Consider the following 21,863-nt stretch of genomic DNA (forward strand, 5'->3'; position numbering starts at 1 on the left):
GATATTGAGGTATTTCGAGTATGAAGAAAATTTTATATGGCCGGCTGATGAAAGATTTGTTTTTCCAACACTTAGCAGTAAGCAACTGAAAATACTCATACAGCACAATAAGATTGCATAGATATATTGAAGAATAATTTTATTGAAGTATTGCAATATTGCAATAAAGTATATATTATAGCAACATTGCAGTGGATTATATTTGAAAGAATGCAATGTTATTGCAACCATTTAATAATATTACATATAGAATATTCTTGTTTCTGACAGATAATTATCTCGGATGCATATATGTATAATTAAATTAAAAAGCTTGATGTAAATAGAAGTTTTCAATTATTTCATATCTAATATATATATATATATATATATATATATATATATATATATATAGTAATATTATATTTAAACATAATCGTATAACTAAAATATAAAATAAAGGATTAATTGAAAAATTGTAGTCGAGCAAAACTAGCCAAAAAATTAAGTTTATTAATACGACGTTTCGACCATATGGTTGTGGTCCTTATCAAGTATACACGATGTAATAAAAATCAGAAGGTAAGCATTAATGGTAAGCATGTAAAACAACGCAATCACGTAATACAAAAAACGTTATTTAACTAGATTCAAATTTGAGAGAAGCTGATGCGTCCCTGTGAGACTTCGTCAAGAAACTGAATAACGTTTTTTGTATTACGTGATTGCGTTGTTTTACATGTTTACCATTAATGCTTGCCTTCTGATTTTTATTACATCGTGTATACTTGATAAGGACCACAACCATATGGTCGAAACGTCGTATTAATAAACTTAATTTTTTGGCTAGTTTTGGTCGACTACAATTTTTCAATTGATCCTTTGATTTTTTGACTAGCGATATTAAATTATTTACAATTAAAATATAAAATATTATATTTTGGATATAAAATTACTTTAAACTTTTACTTATTCGAATCACTTTTTTTATGTTAAATGTTCCGTATACTGTTATAATGGAGTACAAATATATAAACATTAATTGGAATTCATTATACATTTATAACTAATTATAATTTTATTTAAAAAATTTCAAAAATACAATTACATGTACTTGCATATGAAATATACATAAAAATGCATCGAAAAGTAAAAATAAAAAATTATAATGTTAGATAAAATATTATTTGTTCTCTTAATATAATTAAAAAAATATATTAAAAATATATCTTTGAAAATCTATTAAAACTATATTTGTATGAGTGTATTGAAAATATATCATAAAATATATATAACGATGATATAAAATGTTATTTATATTCTTTAATAGAAAAAAATAGCAATTTTTATCTTTAGAATTTTTATCTTAGAATTATATTTTTTTAACTCGACTGATTATTTCTGTGCCTTTAATTCATTTAACTTTATGTGCAAAAAATTCATCGCATATATACAATAAAAAAAATAAATAAATATAAGAAAATATATTATTACATATATGTGTATATATATATATATATATATATATATATATATATATATACATATTATTAATTTGCTACTTTGTTTTAAAGCAATCGCAAGTATTATACTTTTGATTTCCTAAGCTATAGGAATTTTTCGAATAGTACTTGTCATTTTATTAAAAGTATTATTTATTTGTTTTTACCATGAATCAACGATTACATTTCTAAATCTTAAATGACGCAAAAAATTTTTATATTACTTTTTAAAGGTCAATACTGTCCTAATTTCCATATTTTGTACTTTACATGTATTTTTTCTCTTTCCTTTATTTTTAAATTGATCTTTCTGATGTACTAAGATAATCCACTTAATCTTATATATAATTATGTTAATATGTACGGTCTTAAAATTTCTAGAAAACAGTTTGAACAAGCCAACATCTCTCAGAGCATTTGTACAATTCGACAGTCAATTCACAGAAAAAGTAAACGACATTTTTGTGACATTGAGGTAAGGAATCTAAATTCTCAGTTTGTATTTTTTTTATTTTTCTCTCTTTTTCTTAAATTCAGCGACATATCAAAATATCAATTCTGTTATAATTTTGTTAAATATAAAATGACTAAAATTTTATTTATTTTACAGATGGAATCAATCTGAATTTAATGAAGTAATACAAGGATACACAGTGCAATGTTTTTTTATCGAGGACTTAAAAAAGATTCAAATCTGCGACGATAAAAATATTACAACTACAGAATTGGAGCACACGGTTCACAATCTAACATTTAACACGACATATTATTTTCGAGTACGTGCGCGTACTAAAATTGTTGCTGGACCTTACACGGATTTAATCAATGTGTCGACTACACATGAAAATCCAATACCTAAATTATTACTTACAACGAATCAAAATATCCAAATATGGGACGTGGATTTAAACACCATTACTAATTTTGAAATGTCGCCACAGTACGTATAACTGATAAAAAAAAATAGTTAGAATTATGAAATTATTTTTGACACTATAAAGTTAAAGTTATTATTACTACGCACAAGAGTTTATTATTAACATTATAGCACAAGTTTATTATCAACATTATAGTAGTAATAATTATAAAATTAGAAATCTCAACTATAATTTTTTTAATATACTATTATAGTTGGCTCCGTTTTTTAGATCAGAATTAATAGATGTCGCTTATTCGATACAAGAATATAGAATTTATTGGATAACCCAAAGAGACCTAATGACATTGAAGATTAATGAAAATAATATCACAAAAATAGATAGCTTTGATCATGATCTACATGATCTCTGCATTGACTGGGTAGCAAGAAATCTATATTTGACCTATCAAAAGTCAGACTACTCTTACATTATAAAGTTCGACTTAACAATGTGGGAAAATGGCATAATTAAATTTGATAAAATTGTGAAAAAAAAATTTGCTAATGACTATTTAAATGTATTACCGTCTATGGGGTATGTCTACTATCGTTCACCTGAAAAAACAATTTTCCATTAAAGATTTATGCAAATTTGTAATTTTTTTATAATACATAATTTATGTAATTTTATAATTAAGATCATAAGTAAAAAGACATCATAAGTTATTATATAATTATAAGAATTTTAAATTTTTACCACATATAAAGTTCTGTCTTTTTTAAATAATGTTTTATAATGAGTAAAATAATTATATATTTTTTAGAATTTTATATCGCATGTCATACAATTGGATGAATGGAGAATATGATATGATGAAATATCATCTCGATGGAAAAAACGACCAAATTGTTGCGATAAATGCTTCCTTTTTCCTATTTCATTATATACATCCTTTTAGTAATATGATAATTGATAACATGAATAATGAAGAGTCGTTAATTTATTGGTTAAATGATTGGAGTACAATTGTAACAGACATTAATATTTCTAAGTTCAATAAGATTTTATGCAAGGAAGACATAAGTGATGACATCAAATTCAAATCTATGACGATTGACAAAACAAACATTTACATTTTAACATATAATTTTCAATATAAGTCTGTATATATTCTCTACGTTTTGAAAAAGAAATATGCAAGTCTCAAGATCCAAAATGCATACAGATATGTAAAAAAAATACCAATAAGCTCAGATAAAAATGTGTTTTATAAAATTTACGCTTTTGATAAATCTTCACAATCATATCCTCCAATGAGTTGTCTGACACCGTACGAAAAAGTTTACAATTTTGAGAATGTGAATGCAACGGCAAACAGCATTATTATAAATTTTCCAGAGCCGGTTGTAAAGAATGGATGTAAAAAATATAATTTACCAACTACTATATATACTATCTCTGTAAGCCATTGTTTAGATAGCAATCTCAACAAGACTGAGAAATTCAATGTGATGACGAGCGAGCGATATTACGAGATTCAGAACTTAACACCATTTACAGAGTACAAGTTGAAGTTTACTTTAAGCAATTTTTACTTTGATCAATTATCAATAAATCCATTCGATTCGAATGTGATATCAATAAAAACTAATTTGAACAAGCTTAATGCACCAGAAAACATAAGTGTTCTTGCTTTGACGCCTACTGTAGCAGCAGTTCATTGGATGCCACCTAAGAAGGTGAACTGCGTGCCCGTGACCTACGAAGTGCATTGGAAGTCAGTTACATTAATGAACGGAACGCAACAAAAGAGCAAACAATTTATCAATATGCAGGAACGTACAACAGACGGCAGATTTTTCACAAAGATTAATTTGTCGCTACCAGTACAACATTACTTGATATACGTGCGTGTGTATCCAATTAATTTCAGCAATTTCTACAACGAGAGTTTAAGCAAGATCGTTCACATATATTCAGAACCAAACAATATTACTTCGAGCGAGGTCAACATAAATAGCATGAACATTTCATGGATCTCCAACATTAATCTGACGATGTTTTGTACACTAGAGTACAAAGATATTGTAGCAGAAAAGTGGCAAACAATGAATTATATTAAAATGAATTATAACAAAGAAGTAACATACCATGTCGAAAATTTACAATCAGGAACCTTATACATGTTTCGCTTGATATTGAGATATCCCGAATATGAGGAAAATTTTACATGGCCGACTGATGAAAGATTTATTTTTTCAACACTTGGTAAGCAAACGAAGATACCCATACAGTACAATAAGATTGCATGGATATATTGAAGAATAATTTTATTGAAATATTGCAATATTGCAAATCGATTGTGATATTCTGCTGAATTATTGTAATAAGATTGTGATGAAGTTAAGATGCCCGCTTTTTGCAATGAAATATTGTAACAATATTACAGTGTAATATATTGGACAGAATGCAATATTATTGCAATCATATTTTCGTTTTTGATATTTTGAAAACATTAAATTAAATTAAAAAGCTTTATATAAATAGAGATTTGCAATATCTAAGATAATATATCTAAGTATATACCGTATCTAAGATAATATATTGCAAAATTATATTTCAACATAATCATTTAACATAAAATGTTATATTTTTATACAAAATTACTTTAAGCTCTTACTTACGAATCACTTTTTTTATTTTAAATGTTCTATATACTCCTATATGTAATATTGCAATATTGTTACAAAGAAATTGTAATATTCTGTGCTGTGCATAGATATTATGTTCTAATTATTTTAGATATGTATATGCCTAAAATTTTAAAAATTATATTTTGTATTAAAGTTATAAGTAAAAATAAATTTGTAAAAATATACATAGACGAAGATATTAAAATTATATTTTTGCTTAATATAGATATTCCGATTACGCCTGGAATAATAGCGAAAGAATATTACTTATTATTGATGTTAAGTTTTATTGTTATAATTATTATAATCTGCGTCTATTACTTTTATTATTGTAAGTATATTTGATTTAGATATCGACTTGAATTGTAGATTATACATATATAACTGATATAATATCTAGAGATTTACTGAAAATAGTAATTTACTTATATAATACTAAACGAATAAATTTATTAAAAACAATAGATTTTATAATACATATTATTACATAATTAACTCGAAATTTCATAACAGTGCATCGCAGAGGTAATAATGAACAATTTTTGTCTTCAACAATGGTCGATATGGAATTGACGATTCTACATGTACCTTGGCGAAACACTCAATTCATGATTGACAATTCTACGTTACATTATAATCCAGATGAATGTGCGGTAACCATAGTCGCACGTAAACAGATTACATTTACAAAACGGCTTGGTAGTGGCGCATTCGGAAAGGTAAAAATTAATTTTTTCAAGCAATGATTCAAATTAATTTTTGGATTAACAAAACATATATGTATTTTCTAATAAAGATATAAATTACATAAATTTTTATAATAGATTATAAGTAATATAAAATTTAAATGAGACAACAAACATCCACTTTATTATACATTTTTGTTGAATTATTTAATATAAAGTAAAATATAATATTACTTGACATTAAACTATATACATTTTCTAATGAAGTATGCATGTAAATTTGTGTGAAATATTTTGCAGGTGTTTCAAGGAAATGTGAAGAACTTAGAAAGATCGGGCACAGAGATATCCGTTGCAATAAAAACGCTTCGGAAAGATGCTTCTTCCCATGAGAAAAAGAATTTGTTGGAGGAAGCCAAGCTTATGAATCGTTTTCGACACAAACATATATTAAGATTGTTGGCCGTTTGTTTAGATGGAGGTCCAGATGGGGATTCTCCTTTACTAGTGTTGGAATTGATGGAAACAAATCTGTTACAATATTTGAGAGATTGTCGAAATTTGGAAGCGTCAGATTCGCCTGCTTTGCGTTTGCAGGATTTGCTCGCCATGTGCGAAGATGTTGCGCGAGGTTGTTGCTACTTGGAAGAGTTGCGTTTCGTACATAGAGATCTAGCGTGTCGCAATTGTTTAATATCTTCGAAGAATCGAGAGAATCATGTCATCAAAATTGGAGACTTTGGACTAGCTAGAGATATCTACAAGGATGATTATTATCGCATGGTATACAGTTATGAAAAAAAATTAATGATTAAAAAATTAATTCTTTTGAAAATACATTCCATTTTTTTATCATAATAGGATTGTGCATTGTTTCTTTAAGTAATATAGAATATAAATAATTTTTATTTATGTAAAGCAAGACATAAATGAACGTTTTTTTCATTTTGCACATATTCTAAAAATGAACAACTTGAATCAAAACATTAAATTTTTGTTTAAATCATGTTTTAGAAAAAGGAACGTTGGTTTCCTATTCGCTGGATGGCACCCGAATCTTTGATGATTGAAATATTTACTTCTCAAAGCGATGTTTGGTCATTTGGGGTTGTAATGTGGGAAATTACATCGTTGGGTGAGAAACCTTATAGTGCCAAGACTAATGAAGAAGTGGTAAATTATGTACGTGCTGGAGGCAGGTTGCCGATGACTCTTAACTGTCCGTCACCATTGTACCAGTTGATGCTAAGTTGCTGGAGTGCAGCGGATGCTAGACCAAATTTCAAATTTTGTCTGAAAAATATTATAGCATTAAGAAAAAACATAGGAGATGCCTTACTAAGTCCAGTCGATACTATTTAGCCGATATACTTAAATTATTGCTTATCTTATTTTTCAAACGACTCAATAAACCTTGTATGTAATGTAGATAAAATATTTCTAGGATATTTCTAAATTGATTCTGATCTGATTATTTTTAGGTTTAATCTTAATGTTACATGTATCAATGAAAATTAAATTTTGTAATCTTACTTTCCTTACAATTTTGATTATTATTAAAAAATATCACATCCGTTTTCATGATTGTACAAAATCAAATAATATGATGATATATCTAATTTGTGTAATTGAAGCGAAACCTAATAATTGCGATTATATATATATATATATATATATATATATATATGTATAAACAATATTTTTTTCAACATGGAAATATAATTAATTTTCGACATTATATATAACCAATAATTACAAACTGATTGTAAAATTTATGAGTGAAAGAGGATACGCGAGTAATATCCTCTATAATTAGTTGTGAATATATAAATATAATAATATAATTATTTTGAATTTATAACAGTTATTATGCAAGATTTTTTACATCATTCGGAATAAGTATATATTTATATTTTATATTTATATTTTATGATTTACTATATATTTAAATTATATTATTAATGATTAGAAAAGTATGCAATTGTATAAATGAACTACTTATTGCTCTATCTCCACTTATTATAAAGCTGATAATGTATAATATTTGCACACAATTACTATCTATGGTCTATCATTTCGGAAGATCACCAAATACTGACAACGTTTTATAGATATGTATGATATTATGCGTTATAAATAATATTAAATAACATATGAGGTTATATAAACCATTTCATAATCGATGCACAGATACAACGATGCAGTAATCTGGCGAGCACATTTTCTCGAATAATTCTAATCTTTATACTACAGTATACTAATAATCATAAATCCACAAGTTATAAATCTTAAGTTAAAATAAAAATGGATAGAATTATTGCGCGAAAATCACAAATATTTTAATATTTTAAATAATACTACATATTAAATGAAATAGGAGTATCGCTCATCAGAGCGCTTTATTGGCTGTTATTTGTCAATTTTTAATTATCTTTAATTATAAAATTATGTAACACATTGCACATGACCGAGCGCTAAATCATCGAGTCGAAATTGGAAATCGATGTTGTGAGTACTATTTTGGAAATCGAGGTTAGTTTATCAATGAAAAAGTTTGACTAGATTAAGCTTAAGATTAAGATTAAGTTGCATTCACAAAAAATATTGGCACATATATAGAAAATGAATTTTACATATATTCTTCTATATTCTAATATATTTCATTTTTTCACAATACAATATTAACATTGCACTTTTAATCTTATAATATCTACAATAACTACAATGTGTACAATATCACAATATCCTCATAGAAAAAAAGTTAAAAAATTATTTATGTATGATTTTAAAATATGTATATTATATATCCTAAATTTTCTTTGTACGAACGCAGTTTTACTTTTGTAATTCTACTCAATTGTCATACCAATATGAGGATTACATTTCTCAGTCGAAGGCAAATATATATATATATATATGGTTACGGTGATTGCGTTGCAATCATACCAATAGTATGTTTAATTTTTTTCTTTATTTCCAGTTTAACGTCCTCACGATGTTAAGTCTATCCTGTATATAACAAATAGCGTCAGAGAAAAGACTGAGAGATGTCATGGCCTGCTTTTAGGTGATCCCTGAAAGCGATATTCCTTCTATGGACATTGAAAACGTGGACATGAATTACAAAGCCAATGTCCATGAATTTTCTTAGAGAGTAATATATAATGTGCACAATTTCTGGTTTTGTTCATTGCTATGTGCACGAAATGTCGGTAGCACCAGTGCATAACAAGATAGTTATGTATGTAAATTGATAGTGAACAAATTATTTAATCGCGAAAGATACTATAATATTTAAAGATGAAATAAATATTTTTCTATATTTATTGTCATATTTATATTTTTTTATTAATAAAACACAAAATGCCTGCTGTGGGATAAAAATATTTTTAACCGTCTATCAGTCTTCTTAATTAGCAATAAACTGATCTTTGATATTTATCAATTATTTTTTTAATTATTTAAAAATTTAATTATTAATATATGTATAGAACTTGTCAAATTAATATCACTGATTCTTCTGAAGTTTTTATAATCAAGACTCGAAAAATATAGATGTTGCAAAATATTTTAAGTCTCTTCTTCTATATAAAATACAGTTAAACCTGGTTAAGTAGGACCTAGATAAGGGGAAAATCTCTATTACTGAGACTATTTCTGAGGTCCCAACAGTTTTGCATTAAAAAATCTCTGTAAATAGAAATTCCCGACCTCTTTAACTGAGACTGATATTTAGCAACTCATAACAATAATTACTTATAACTGAGACTATTATCTATAACTGAGTCGACCTCATAGAAACCCTCTGTAAATAAAATTATTATCGTTTTTACATTGCAACGTTGTGTATGGCGTTATTGAAAACAGATATTTTTTAAATAAAATTTTTTTACAATGTATTACGTTGTACATTTTTTCACATGTGTAATGACATAGTGCTTATTTTATTATAATAAAGTTTATTTGAACACTTAATTTATGTACGTATTTTTATTTGATAATTATCTCTATAAGTGAGACATGCGCGTTTTAAACCTGGATAATTGAGAAATTGGGTAAATGAGATACCTCTTTAAGTGGAATCAAATGAGCTGTCCCTTGCGATCTCATTTAACCAGATTTGACTATATAAAAAGTTCATATGTTCCATTCTAGTATAGCTAACGTTATTTATATATTTTTATTATAATTTTCGTACCAGCATAACTTTTATGCTTAATACTTCATATAATACAATGTACTAAATTATAAAATTTAATATAATTACAAAATAGCATTACTATTAATAAATAGGTTGTATGCATACTGTCTTTCAGTTTCCAATCACTATGCATTTCTATTCAACATATTCTCTTCTTCGAGTTCTTGGATTATTTTATGGTTTATTATATTCCTTTGTATTAACATAAAAAATTATCATCACTTGTCATACTTGTCCCTTCCTAAAAAAATTTTAATGATCACCTAATAGCCCTAACAATCCCTTTTTTTACATTATTTTATTTTTGATAATCACCTAATAGCCCTAACAATCCTTTTTTTTTACATTATTCTATTTTTTTATTTATTATTAGTTTACATTATTTATTTAATTTATTTCACTTTTTGTTTTTTAATTTTAAATAATTTTTTCTTTGACAAATTTGACTGATTTTATTACAGGCATTGTCAAAATAATGAAATATCGATTGCGATTCAATAAAGATTTATCGTTGCGATACAGTTTCATGTCCTTTATCATAAGTTAATTAATTTATAATTATTAATAATTAAAACAAATATTTGATAATATGCGAAGCGTTTCGATACCATTACTTTATTTTTCGAGTGTCACCGTGCGAATCATAACGAAGCCGTGACATATAAACAAAATTGCGCTATTGTTTATATTGTTTATATTGTCAAAGTCGAACACCGTGTTACTGATAATTCATTGTCAAAATATTTTACGTGTTATAACATATACGTACATATGAAAATATTAAATTGTAGAAGTTTTCGAATTTATAGATTAATTAAACGATTATTTATTTTTCAATTAATTAGCATAGAAGCATTTCGCATCACTATTTTACATATTTTCTTTAGAGAATATAAAACTGCGCCACAAAATATCGCAAAATATCGCAATATAAATAAATCTAAACTACCCCTAGATACAAAATAATACTTTGCGCTCCAAGATATCGCAAAATATCGCAAAATATCGCATTGTAATTAAACCTATATTATCCGTAGATAATTAATATTACACTGCACCCACAAATATCGCAAAATATCGCAATATAAACCTAAACTACTTCTAAATACAAAATAATACTCTGCACCCCAAGATATTGCAAAATATTACAAAATATAGCATTGTAATTAAATCTATATTATCCGTAGATAATTAATATTACACTACGCCCATAAATATCGCAAAATATTGCAAAATATAGCAATATAAATAAATCTAAACTACTCCTAGAGAATGGAGAATATTACTTTACGGCCACAGATCGGGGAAAATTTCTAAACTTTACTGCTCGAATGTCATCGAGCAAATGATAGCAATACCATAATATACAAACAATAGCATCCCACATAGCATATTATATTAAAAGATAACGAAAAGATGTATTTTTTAAATTATGTCTATGAAGACATCTTTTCGCTTTGTCGAAAAAGATGACATAAAAGAGACATAATAATATGTGGCACGTGCATCTTCGATTGCCGCTACGCGCCAAGCCACTCTTAACTTTTCTCGTATTTAATATTTATTACGAAATGTATATAAAGAATTAGTAATTAATATAAAATTTAAAGTATATTTTTGAACTTTAACGAGCAGTAATGCCAGAAAGAGGATAATGCTCATACGCATCAATCAGAGAGAGCCACGTGTGCTACGCATTGTATGCATGCAAGCCGCATCTTTTTCCTGACATTACTGTTTATCAGTTTAATTTTTGACAAATTGAATTTAAAATAATTTATTTATATATATTTATTTATATAATTTATTAATAATCTGGATTCCTTATTGAGATTCAAAATATTAAACAGATTATTAGAAACTAGCCGGATAAATTAGAGAATTAATCCATTTATTGTGTGTATTGAAGTATTTCTACTACCGAGTGTCGATAATCTATATAGAATGAATCAAGTCATCTTTTAGTCAACATATGGACAAGACTAAAAAGTCACTGAATTCGGATCATGAGACGACTTTTAATCATCTTTTCGTTGACTTAACGATGTCAGTAATAGATGTTTGTGACAAAAAAAATGTATTGTGTTAGTAGTACCTTTAGACGACTTGATACTGTGTTGGATGTTATAATAGAAATTAATATAGTTTTCGTAATAATTATATATATTGTATATATATATATATATATATTTATGTATGTATATATATGTATATATGTATATATATGTATATATGTATATATATGTATATATATGTATATATGTATATATCATTTGAAATTAACAAAAATTAGTTTTTATTTTGTCTATATTAAAAACGTGAAAAATATGTTTTGTTAACTATGGTTTTAGAAACGTTTCTTATTAATGTCTTACAATTAAAAAATATTGGATACGTTTAAGAAACATATATAAAACGAATGTGTGCTACCTCGGGCATCATAGCATAACTTAAGTTTTTTATTGACGACAGCCACGTTTCATAAAACGTCTATTAACAATTGATAATTAAAGGTTAATTGTTCATTTGATATCAATCTCCGCGAGTGGAAAAAAATAAATTACAAGCGGAATGAAGCAAATAAGACGTCATGGCAACAGATTGATCATTCGAAGCCAGTTACTATTTGTGATCGCTAGCGAAACACACGCGAAACCGCGTTACTTATCGCTCGATTCAAACTGCATCATATGAATATCACAAAAAATTGTGTACAAATAGTGGATTTTGAAAAGCATACGTAGTAACACAATCGTACAAACGAATCGTCATAATTATATATTTAACAAAATCAAAGATATAGTAAATATAGTAAATACTTAAGTGAATTCGAATACACGCTGCATGTGCTTGAATATGATTGAAAATGTTACAAAATCTGTAATTCTATAACTTCTTTAATCGTTTGTAATTTGATTGTAGTTATCTTTTTATCGATGTTTTTCTACTATAATATTAATGAAAACGAAAAGCTGATAATAATTATATTTTTATATTCGCGATACATTTCAATGAATATATATCATTTTGGATTGTCATTTGTTCTTCTACAACAAAAATAAAAACTATTTACTTACTAAGAATTCTCTAATTTAATCTTAAAATATATACTGTGATCGCGACCATAAAGAGAAATCTAAAAACATAATATTAAAAGATAATAACTTGTGATTCGTTAAAACTGAGTTTTAAGGAATTTAATGAAAATATATATATATATATATATATATATATATATATAAATTTAACGAAAATATATGTATATATATGAATTAATATTAATTCGATTAACACATCAGAACTAGTAGAATGAGAAAAACAACTAATTGAGGATTCATCGGAAACCGATTGAGTGCAAACGTTTACGAAAAATGCAAATTATGTTTGGAACAATTTTATGTATTTTATTGAAAGATTTAGTACTGACAAAGGCAACTATTACGCCGAAGGATTATATCACTTCAAATAACCTCCAGGAAGAAAATGTTTCCATGTATCCGGATTTAAATTTCACGCAGGTAAAAGATATTTTCGCTTGATTAAGAAACAATTGAATGTTATTGCAGTAATGTAACTAAAAATGAATGGTAATAAATCGTATATTCTACCTATAATAGGATAAGATTAAAAAATACAATTCAATATGAAAGAAAAAAGTATGTACAATGTTGTAAAAAAAAGATGAATAAAGTTTCCAAATTTTGTTTACATATAGATGTTATATAGTATATTAAATTTAATTAAAACGGTATTTTAAAATTTGACTAAATTATTTTGTCTCTCTCTCTCTCTCCCCCCCTCCCTCCCACCCTCCCTCCCTCCATATACATATATAATTATTATTTCTAAAAATAACAATTTTTAAAATTAATGAAATTTTATCTACTATCTGCTACATTAAAATATACATACGATGGCGCTTCAACAAATTCAATTATTAGTTATTTTTCTTCAATTTTTAAAATTTATTTATTTTTCTAGATATATATCATATTTATTGATATATAGTAAGATTTATACTAATGTAAATTTTATTTTATAAAATTAATTTAGAAAGTTAGAATCATTTCTTTGTATTAGGGATAATTATATAACGAAACAGAGCTACTAAATATCGAGATAGAAACTCTGTCTAATAAAAAAATCATTCATCAAACACACACACACACACACATTTTTCAAGTTGTATCTATTAACGCTGATATTTCGATCGACAATATATTCAATAAGAATCATTCGAATTTATATTAATTTTCATTGTACATCCATTTATATACAATTATATTATATTTTATTATATTAAATTTCATTAAAACGGTATTTTAAAATTTGACTGTATTATTTTCTTTCTTTCTCTCTCTATACATATATATATATAATTATCATTTCTAATAATAACAATTATTATAATTAATGAAGTGTTCTGTCTACTATCTGCTACATTAATATATACATACGATGGCACTTCAACAGATTTTTATGTTATTTTTCTTCAATTTTTAAAATTTTTTAATTTTCCTAGATATATATAATAATATTTATTGATATATAGTAAGCTTTATACTAATGTAGATTTTATTTTATGAAATTAATTTAGAAAGTTAGCATCATTTCTTATTTTTGTATGTTATACTTTATGAAGGATATTTCGAAGTCCGAAAAAAGTGATCATTATGTACTAAATTTTAAATCTGACCGGAATCATTATGATAGTACTGCGAAAAATAAGCGAGAAGTCGATGAAGTTACACTTGCAAATATTTCTATCATCCCAGAACCTAACAGAAAGTTACAAAAAAATGCATAAAATATTAATAACAAAATCTATAATGAAAAAGTGTAAATAATTTAAATTGGAAAGAAAGTCTAAAAATCATATCTAAAAATATCTTCCAGTAGTGAGAAGAATATAAATTCTAATTCCATCCAAAAAAGAAATAGAAAAGCATAATATAAACAGTATACATAAAAATTGTCATAATTTAAGTTAAAGTTATTTTTATTAATTTGCTATTTTGTTTTAAAGCAATCGCAAATGTTATAGTTCTGATTTCTTAAGCTATAAGAATTTATCGAAAAGTATTTGTTATTGTATTAAAAGTTATTTATTCGTTTTTGCCATGAATTAATGAGTAGTTTTCTAAATCGTGAATGACGTAAAATATTCTTATATTACTTTTTTAAAGATTAATACTGTGCTAATTTCCATATTTTGTAGTTTACATTAATTTTTTCTCTTTCCTTTATTTTCACATTAAATTATTCTTTCTGATTTATTGAGATAATCCCCTTAATCTTATATATAATTGTGTTAATATGTACGATCTTAAAATCTCTAGAAAACAGTTTGAGCAAGCCAACATCTGTCAGAGCATTTGTACAATTCGACAGTCAATTCGCAAAAAAAGTAAACGACATTTTTGTGACATTGAAGTAAGGAATCTAAATTCGCAGTTTGTATTCTTCCATTTTTCTCTCTTTTTCTTAAATTCAGTGACATTAATATATCAAAATTTTAATTCTGTTATAATTTTGTTAAATATAAAATGACTAAAATTTTATGTTTTTACAGATGGAACCAACCTGAATTTATCGATGAAATAATACAAGGGTACACAGTGCAATGTTTTTTCATCGAGGACTTAAAAGACATTCAAATCTGCGATGATAAAAATATCACAGCTACAAAATTGGAGCACACGGTGCACAATCTAACATCTAACATGACATATTATTTTCGAGTACGTGCGCATACTAAAATTGTTGCTGGTCCTTATACGGATTTAATTAATGTGTCGACTACACATGAAAATCCAATACCTAAATTATTAGTCACATCGAGAAAAGGTATCCACATTTTGGACGTGGATTTAAACATTACTAATTTTGTAATGTCAGAGTACGTACATTGATAAAACACAATAGTTATAATTATCATAAATTATTTTTAACACTAGCTATAAAGTTAATGTTATTATTATTATGCACAGGTTTATTATTATCAACATTATAGTAATAATAACTATAAAATTAGAAATCTGAACTATAATTTTTTACTATACAATTATAATTCCTTTTTCTCAAATCAGTAATAGAACATAGCTCTTTAATTTCAGATCAGTAACACATGCCGCTTATTCGATACAGGACCATAGAATTTATTGGCTAACACGAAGTGACCTAATGACATTGAAGATTAATGAAAATAATATCACAAAAATAGCTAGCTTTGATAATTATCCATATAATCTTTGCATTGACTGGGTAGCAAGAAATCTATATTTCACCTATCGAAGTTCAGACTATTATTATATTGTAAAGTTCGACTTAACAATGTGGGAAAATGGCATAATTAAATTTGATGAGATTATCGAATCGCAAAATGATATTCTCCATTTAAGTGTATCACCGTCTATGGGGTACGTTTACTATCGTTCACCTGAGAAAATAATTTTTCATTAATGATTTATGCAAATTTGTAATTTTTCTATAATTTTACGTGGTTTTATAATTAAAATCATAAGTAAAAAATATACTAAGTTGTTATATAATTATAAGAATTTCGAATTTTTACTACATATAAGTTTCTGTTTTAAAATAATGTTAAGCAATTCTGCCTTAAAATAATGTTTTATAATGAGTAAAATATTACAGTTACATATTTTTTAGAATGTTATACGGAACATATATAGTACAGAATAACGTTATTAAATCTATTCTTATTTATTGACTTTAACATTATTGTATAATATTAGCTCCTCAATTCCGATTACTGTTTAATTAATGTTAAGTAATTCTGTGTTAAAATAATGTTTTATAATGAGTAAAATAATTACATATTTTTTAGAATGTTATACGGAACGTACATAGTATACAATAATAAGGCAATGAGAGAATATAGTATAGTGAAATATCATCTCGATGAAGAAATCGAGCAACCTGTTAAGATAAATACATCCTTTTATCAACTTCATTCTATAAAATATTATGATGATATAATAATTGATGACATGAATAATGAGGAGCCGTTAATTTACTGGTTAAGTGAGAAATACGTAATTGTAACAGACATTAACATTTCTATGTGCAATATGATTTTACACGTGGAAAACATAAGCAATAACATCGCCTTCCGATCTATGACGATTGACAAAACAAACATTTACATTTTAGCAATTGTTTGGAATGATTTTAATTCTGGATACGCTGTATACGCTTTGAAGAAGAAATATGCAAGTCTCAAGAGCGTAAATGCAGCCTAATATGTTGAAAAGATAACAAGAATAAATAATGAAGTTAAATATCAATTTAAAAAAAAAAAATTTACGGTTTTGATAAATCTTTACAACCATATCCTTCAATGAGATGTCTGACACCTTACGAAAAAGTTTACAATTTTGAGAATGTGAATGCAACGACAAACAGCATCATTGTGAATTTTCCGGAGCCGGTTGTAAAGAGTGGATGCAAAAAGTATAATTTACCAACTACTATATATACTATCTCTGTAAGCTGTTTAGACAACAATCTCAACAAGTCTGAGAAATTCAATGTGCTGACGAGCGAGCGATATTACGAGATTCAGAACTTAACACCATTTACAGAGTACAAGTTGAAGTTTACTTTAAGCAATTTTTACTTTGATCAATTATCAATAAATCCAATCAATTCGAATGTGATGTCATTAAACACTAATTCGGGCAAGCTTAATGCACCAGAAAACATAAGTGTTTTAGCTTTGACGCCTCCTATAACAGTAGTTCATTGGATGCCACCCAAGCAATTTAACTGCGTGAGCGTCAACTACGAAGTGCATTGGAAGTTAGTGAACGACACGCAACAAAAGAGTAAACAATTTATCAATGTGCCGAAACGTATGGCAGATGGCAGATTTTTCACAAAGATTAACTTATCGGAACCAGTACAAAATTACTTGATATACGTGCGTGTGTATCCAACTAATTTCAGCGATTTCTACAACGAGAGTTTAAACGAGATCGTTCACATATCCTCAGAACCAAACAATATTACTTTGAGCGGGATCAACATAAATAGCATGAACATTTCATGGATCTCCAACATTAATCTGACGATCTTTTGTATACTGGAATACAAAGAGATTGCAGCAGAAAAGTGGCAAACAACAAATTATTTTAAAGTAAATTATAACAATGAAGTAATGTACCATGTCAAAAATTTACTTTAATCGGGCTCTTTATACAAGTTTCGCTTGATATTGACATACCACGAATATGAGGAAACTTTTATATGGCCGACTGATGAAAGATTTATTTTTTCAACACATGAGAGCACACGTGGTAAGCAAATACTCATACAGCACAATAAAGCTACGGATATATTGAAAAATAATTTTATTAAAACATTGCAATATTGCAAATCGAATGCGAAACTCTGCTGTGTTATTGTTATAAGACTGTGATGAAGTTAAGCTATTCCTTTCTTCCAATGAAACATTGTAATAATATTATAGTGTAATATATTGGAAAAAATGCAATGTTATTGCAACCATATTTTTGTTTTTGATGGATAAATATCTTGGAAACATTTAATTAAATTAAAAAGCTCGATATAAATAGAAGTTTGCAATATCTAAGATAATATATTGCAAAATTGTATTTAAACATAATCATATACACAACATAAAATGTTATATTTTTATACAAAATTACTTTAAACTCTTACTTACAAATCACTTTTCTTATTTTAAATGTTTATATACTCTTGTAATGGGTACTTTATACACATATATATATTAGTGATAGAATTAATAATACATTACTAATTATATTTTTATTTAAAAATTTAAAAAATTCGTTATAATTATATTTATTTGTGAAATTAATATTTGTATTTACATGTGAAAAATACATAAAAAATGCATAGAAAAATATAATGACAGATATAATAGTATCTATTCCTATTATAATAAAAAGATATATTATCTTTGAGGATTTATATCGTATTCGTAAATAAAATGAAAATATATTTGTAATATTGCAATATTGTTGCAAAGTAGTTGTAACATTCTGTGCTGCACAGATATTATGTTCTAATTTTTTTAGATAAATGAATAGACCAAAAATTATATTTTGTATTAAAGTTATAAGTAAAAATAAATGTGTAAAAACATACACAGACGAAAATATTAAAATTATATTTTTGCTTAATATAGATATTCCTGGAATAATAGTGAAAAAATATTACTTATTATTCATGTTAAGTTTTATCGTTATAGTTACTATAATCTGCGTCTGCTACTTTTATTATTGTAAGTATGTTTGATTTGGCTATCGACTTGATTTGTAGATTATATTATATATGTATATATATATATATATATATATATATATATATATATCTAATAAAATATCTAGAAATTTACTAAAAATAATAATTTAATTATATAAAACGAATAATAATTTAATTGTACTAAACGAAAAATTAAATTTACTAAAAAAACAATAGATTTTATAATACATGTTATTACATAATTTCATAACAGTTCATCGTCAATGCAGAGATAATAATAAACAATTTTTGTCTTCAACAATGATCGATATGGAATTGGCGATTCTACCTTGCCGAAACACTCAATTCAATATGATTTTCAGTCCTATGTTACATTATAATCCGGATGAATGTGCGATAATTGTAGTCGCACGTAAACAGATTACACTTACAAAAGCTTGGTAGCGGCGAATTCGGAAAGGTAAAAATTAATCTTTTCAAGCAATGTTTCAAAACAATTTCTGGATCAACAAAACAGATATATATTTTCTAATAAAGATATAAATTACATAAATTTTTATAATAGATTATAAGTAATATGAAATTTAGATGAGACAACAAATATGCACTTTATTATATAGTTTGTTAAATTATTTAATATAAAGTAAAATATAATATTACTTGACATTAAACTATACACATTTTCTAATGAAGTACGTATGTAAATTTGTGTGAAATATTTTGCAGGTGTTTCAAGGAAAGGTGAAAAACATAGAAAGATCGGGTACAGAGATATCCGTTGCAATAAAAACACTTCGAAAAGATGCTTCTTCCTATGAGAAAAAGAAATTGATAAAGGAAACCAAGCTTATGAATCATTTTCGACACAAACATATATTAAGACTGTTGGCGGTTTGTTTAGATGGAGATTCTCCGTTACTAGTGTTGGAATTGATGGAAATTGGTGACCTGTTAAAGTATTTGAGAGAATGTCGAAATTTGCAAACGTCAAATTCGCATGCTCTGCGTTTGCAAGATTTGTTCGCCATGTGCGAAGATGTTGTTACTTGGAAGAGTTGCGTTTCGTACATAGAGATCTAGCGTGTCGCAATTGTTTAGTATCTTCGAGAAATCGCGAGGATCGTGTCATCAAAATTGGAGATTTTGGACTAGCTAGAGATATCTACAAGGATGATTATTATCGCTTGGTAAATACAATTATGAAATGATTTTAAAAATTGAATTCTTTTTAAAATACTTTCCATTTTTTTATCATAATAGTATACTGCATTGTTTCTTTAAGTAATATAGAATATAAATAGTTTTTTATATACAGCAAGAAATAAATAAACGTTTTTTTATTTTACACATATTCTAAAAATGAACAACTTGAACCAGAAAATTAAAGGTTTGTTAAAATCATGTTTTAGGAAAGAGAAGGTTTGCTTCCTGTTCGCTGGATGGCACCCGAATCTTTGATGGTCAGAAAATTTACTTCTCAAAGCGATGTTTGGTCATTTGGAGTATTAATGTGGGAAATTACATCGTTGGGTGAGTTACCAGCTGCAGGTGAGCAACCTTATAGTGCCAAGGCTATTGAAGAAGTGGTAAATTATGTACGTGCTGGAGGCAGGTTGCTGATGACTCTTAACTGTCCGTCACCATTGTATCAGTTGATGCTAAATTGCTGGAGTGCAGCGGATGCTAGACCAAATTTCAAATTTTGTCTGAAAAATATTGTAGCATTAAAAAAGAACATAGAAGATGCCTTACTAAGTCCAGTCGATACTATTTAGCCGATATACTTAAATTAATGCTTATCTTATTTTCCAAACGACTCAATAAATCTTAATGTAGAAGAAATATTTCTAGGATATTTCTAAATTGATTCTGATCTGATTATTTTTAGGTTTAATCTTAATGTTACATGTATCAATGAAAATTAAATTTTGTAATCTTACTTTCCATACAATTTCGATTATTATTAAAAAATATCACATCCGTTTTCATGATTGTACAAAATCAAATAATATGATGATATATCTAATTTTTTGAGTAATCGAAGCGAAATTTTATAATTGTGATTATATATATATATATATGTAAGATGTTGGATTTAGTGGTCGGTTGTCGCGCGTGTGGCATCGATCATTGGTATCGACCAATAATAACGAGACACGCGTTATACGTGCGAGTAAGGAGAGTAAAAGGAGAGACGCGCGAGCGAGAGTATCGATTATGCGAGAAGTAAGGACAGAAAAGACAGTGCGATAGATATTGAGCGTGAGAGAAAGAGAGTTCTATGAATTTCGTTTTTGTCTCGTATATAGCCTGTTATATATATATACAATATATATATATATATATATATATATATATATATATATATATATACAGGGTGTCCCATTTTAATCCATCCAATCGAATATCTCGAAAACCAAGCTTGAAAGAGAAAAATGTTTCAGACAAAAGTTGTATGGTTTCTAGGGGGACATAAGATGGTACCATTGGTTTGACCTTGAAGAGTTATTTGAAGGTCACATGAAGGTCACCTTCAATTTCTTAAATGGAATCTACATTTTCTCATTACATATTCTTGTAGCTTATCTCGAGAGCTTTCCAAAACACTATAATAAAATATTTTTTTATTGAGTACTTTTCGAGTTATGAGGCTTGAAATCATTTCTTAATTT

General features: G+C 26.6%; 4 protein-coding genes across 5 annotated transcripts; all 4 read left to right on the top strand.

Annotated features, from left to right (window-relative positions):
• The first annotated feature begins 3,654 nt into the window (after positions 1–3,654).
• LOC112638957 (proto-oncogene tyrosine-protein kinase ROS-like) lies at positions 3,655–7,131 on the top strand. The gene is made up of 4 exons (XM_025411608.1): positions 3,655–4,634; positions 5,558–5,753; positions 6,021–6,503; positions 6,735–7,131. Exons 1-4 carry the CDS (start codon positions 3,655–3,657, stop codon positions 7,080–7,082), a joined length of 2,007 nt encoding a protein of 668 aa, XP_025267393.1. The 3' UTR covers positions 7,083–7,131.
• LOC112638959 (proto-oncogene tyrosine-protein kinase ROS-like) lies at positions 6,163–21,002 on the top strand. Its single transcript, XM_025411612.1, has 3 exons — positions 6,163–6,201; positions 20,099–20,378; positions 20,601–21,002. Exons 2-3 carry the CDS (start codon positions 20,160–20,162, stop codon positions 20,964–20,966), a joined length of 585 nt encoding a protein of 194 aa, XP_025267397.1. The 5' UTR covers positions 6,163–6,201; positions 20,099–20,159; the 3' UTR covers positions 20,967–21,002.
• LOC105256318 (proto-oncogene tyrosine-protein kinase ROS-like) lies at positions 15,238–16,240 on the top strand. Its single transcript, XM_025411609.1, has 4 exons — positions 15,238–15,374; positions 15,494–15,820; positions 16,038–16,185; positions 16,223–16,240. Exons 1-4 carry the CDS (start codon positions 15,238–15,240, stop codon positions 16,238–16,240), a joined length of 630 nt encoding a protein of 209 aa, XP_025267394.1.
• Positions 16,177–18,172, top strand: LOC112638958 (protein sevenless-like). 2 transcript variants are annotated; one of them, XM_025411610.1, is made up of 2 exons: positions 16,177–16,340; positions 16,769–18,172. In XM_025411610.1, exon 2 carries the CDS (start codon positions 17,282–17,284, stop codon positions 18,125–18,127), a length of 846 nt encoding a protein of 281 aa, XP_025267395.1. In that variant the 5' UTR covers positions 16,177–16,340; positions 16,769–17,281; the 3' UTR covers positions 18,128–18,172. Both variants share the same exon structure in this region, with proteins under 2 accessions (XP_025267395.1, XP_025267396.1).
• Positions 21,003–21,863: the final 861 nt, after the last annotated feature.

This window comes from Camponotus floridanus, unplaced genomic scaffold (genome assembly GCF_003227725.1).
Source record: "Camponotus floridanus strain SB8 unplaced genomic scaffold, Cflo_v7.5 scaffold404, whole genome shotgun sequence".
Lineage (NCBI taxonomy): Eukaryota > Metazoa > Arthropoda > Insecta > Hymenoptera > Formicidae > Camponotus > Camponotus floridanus.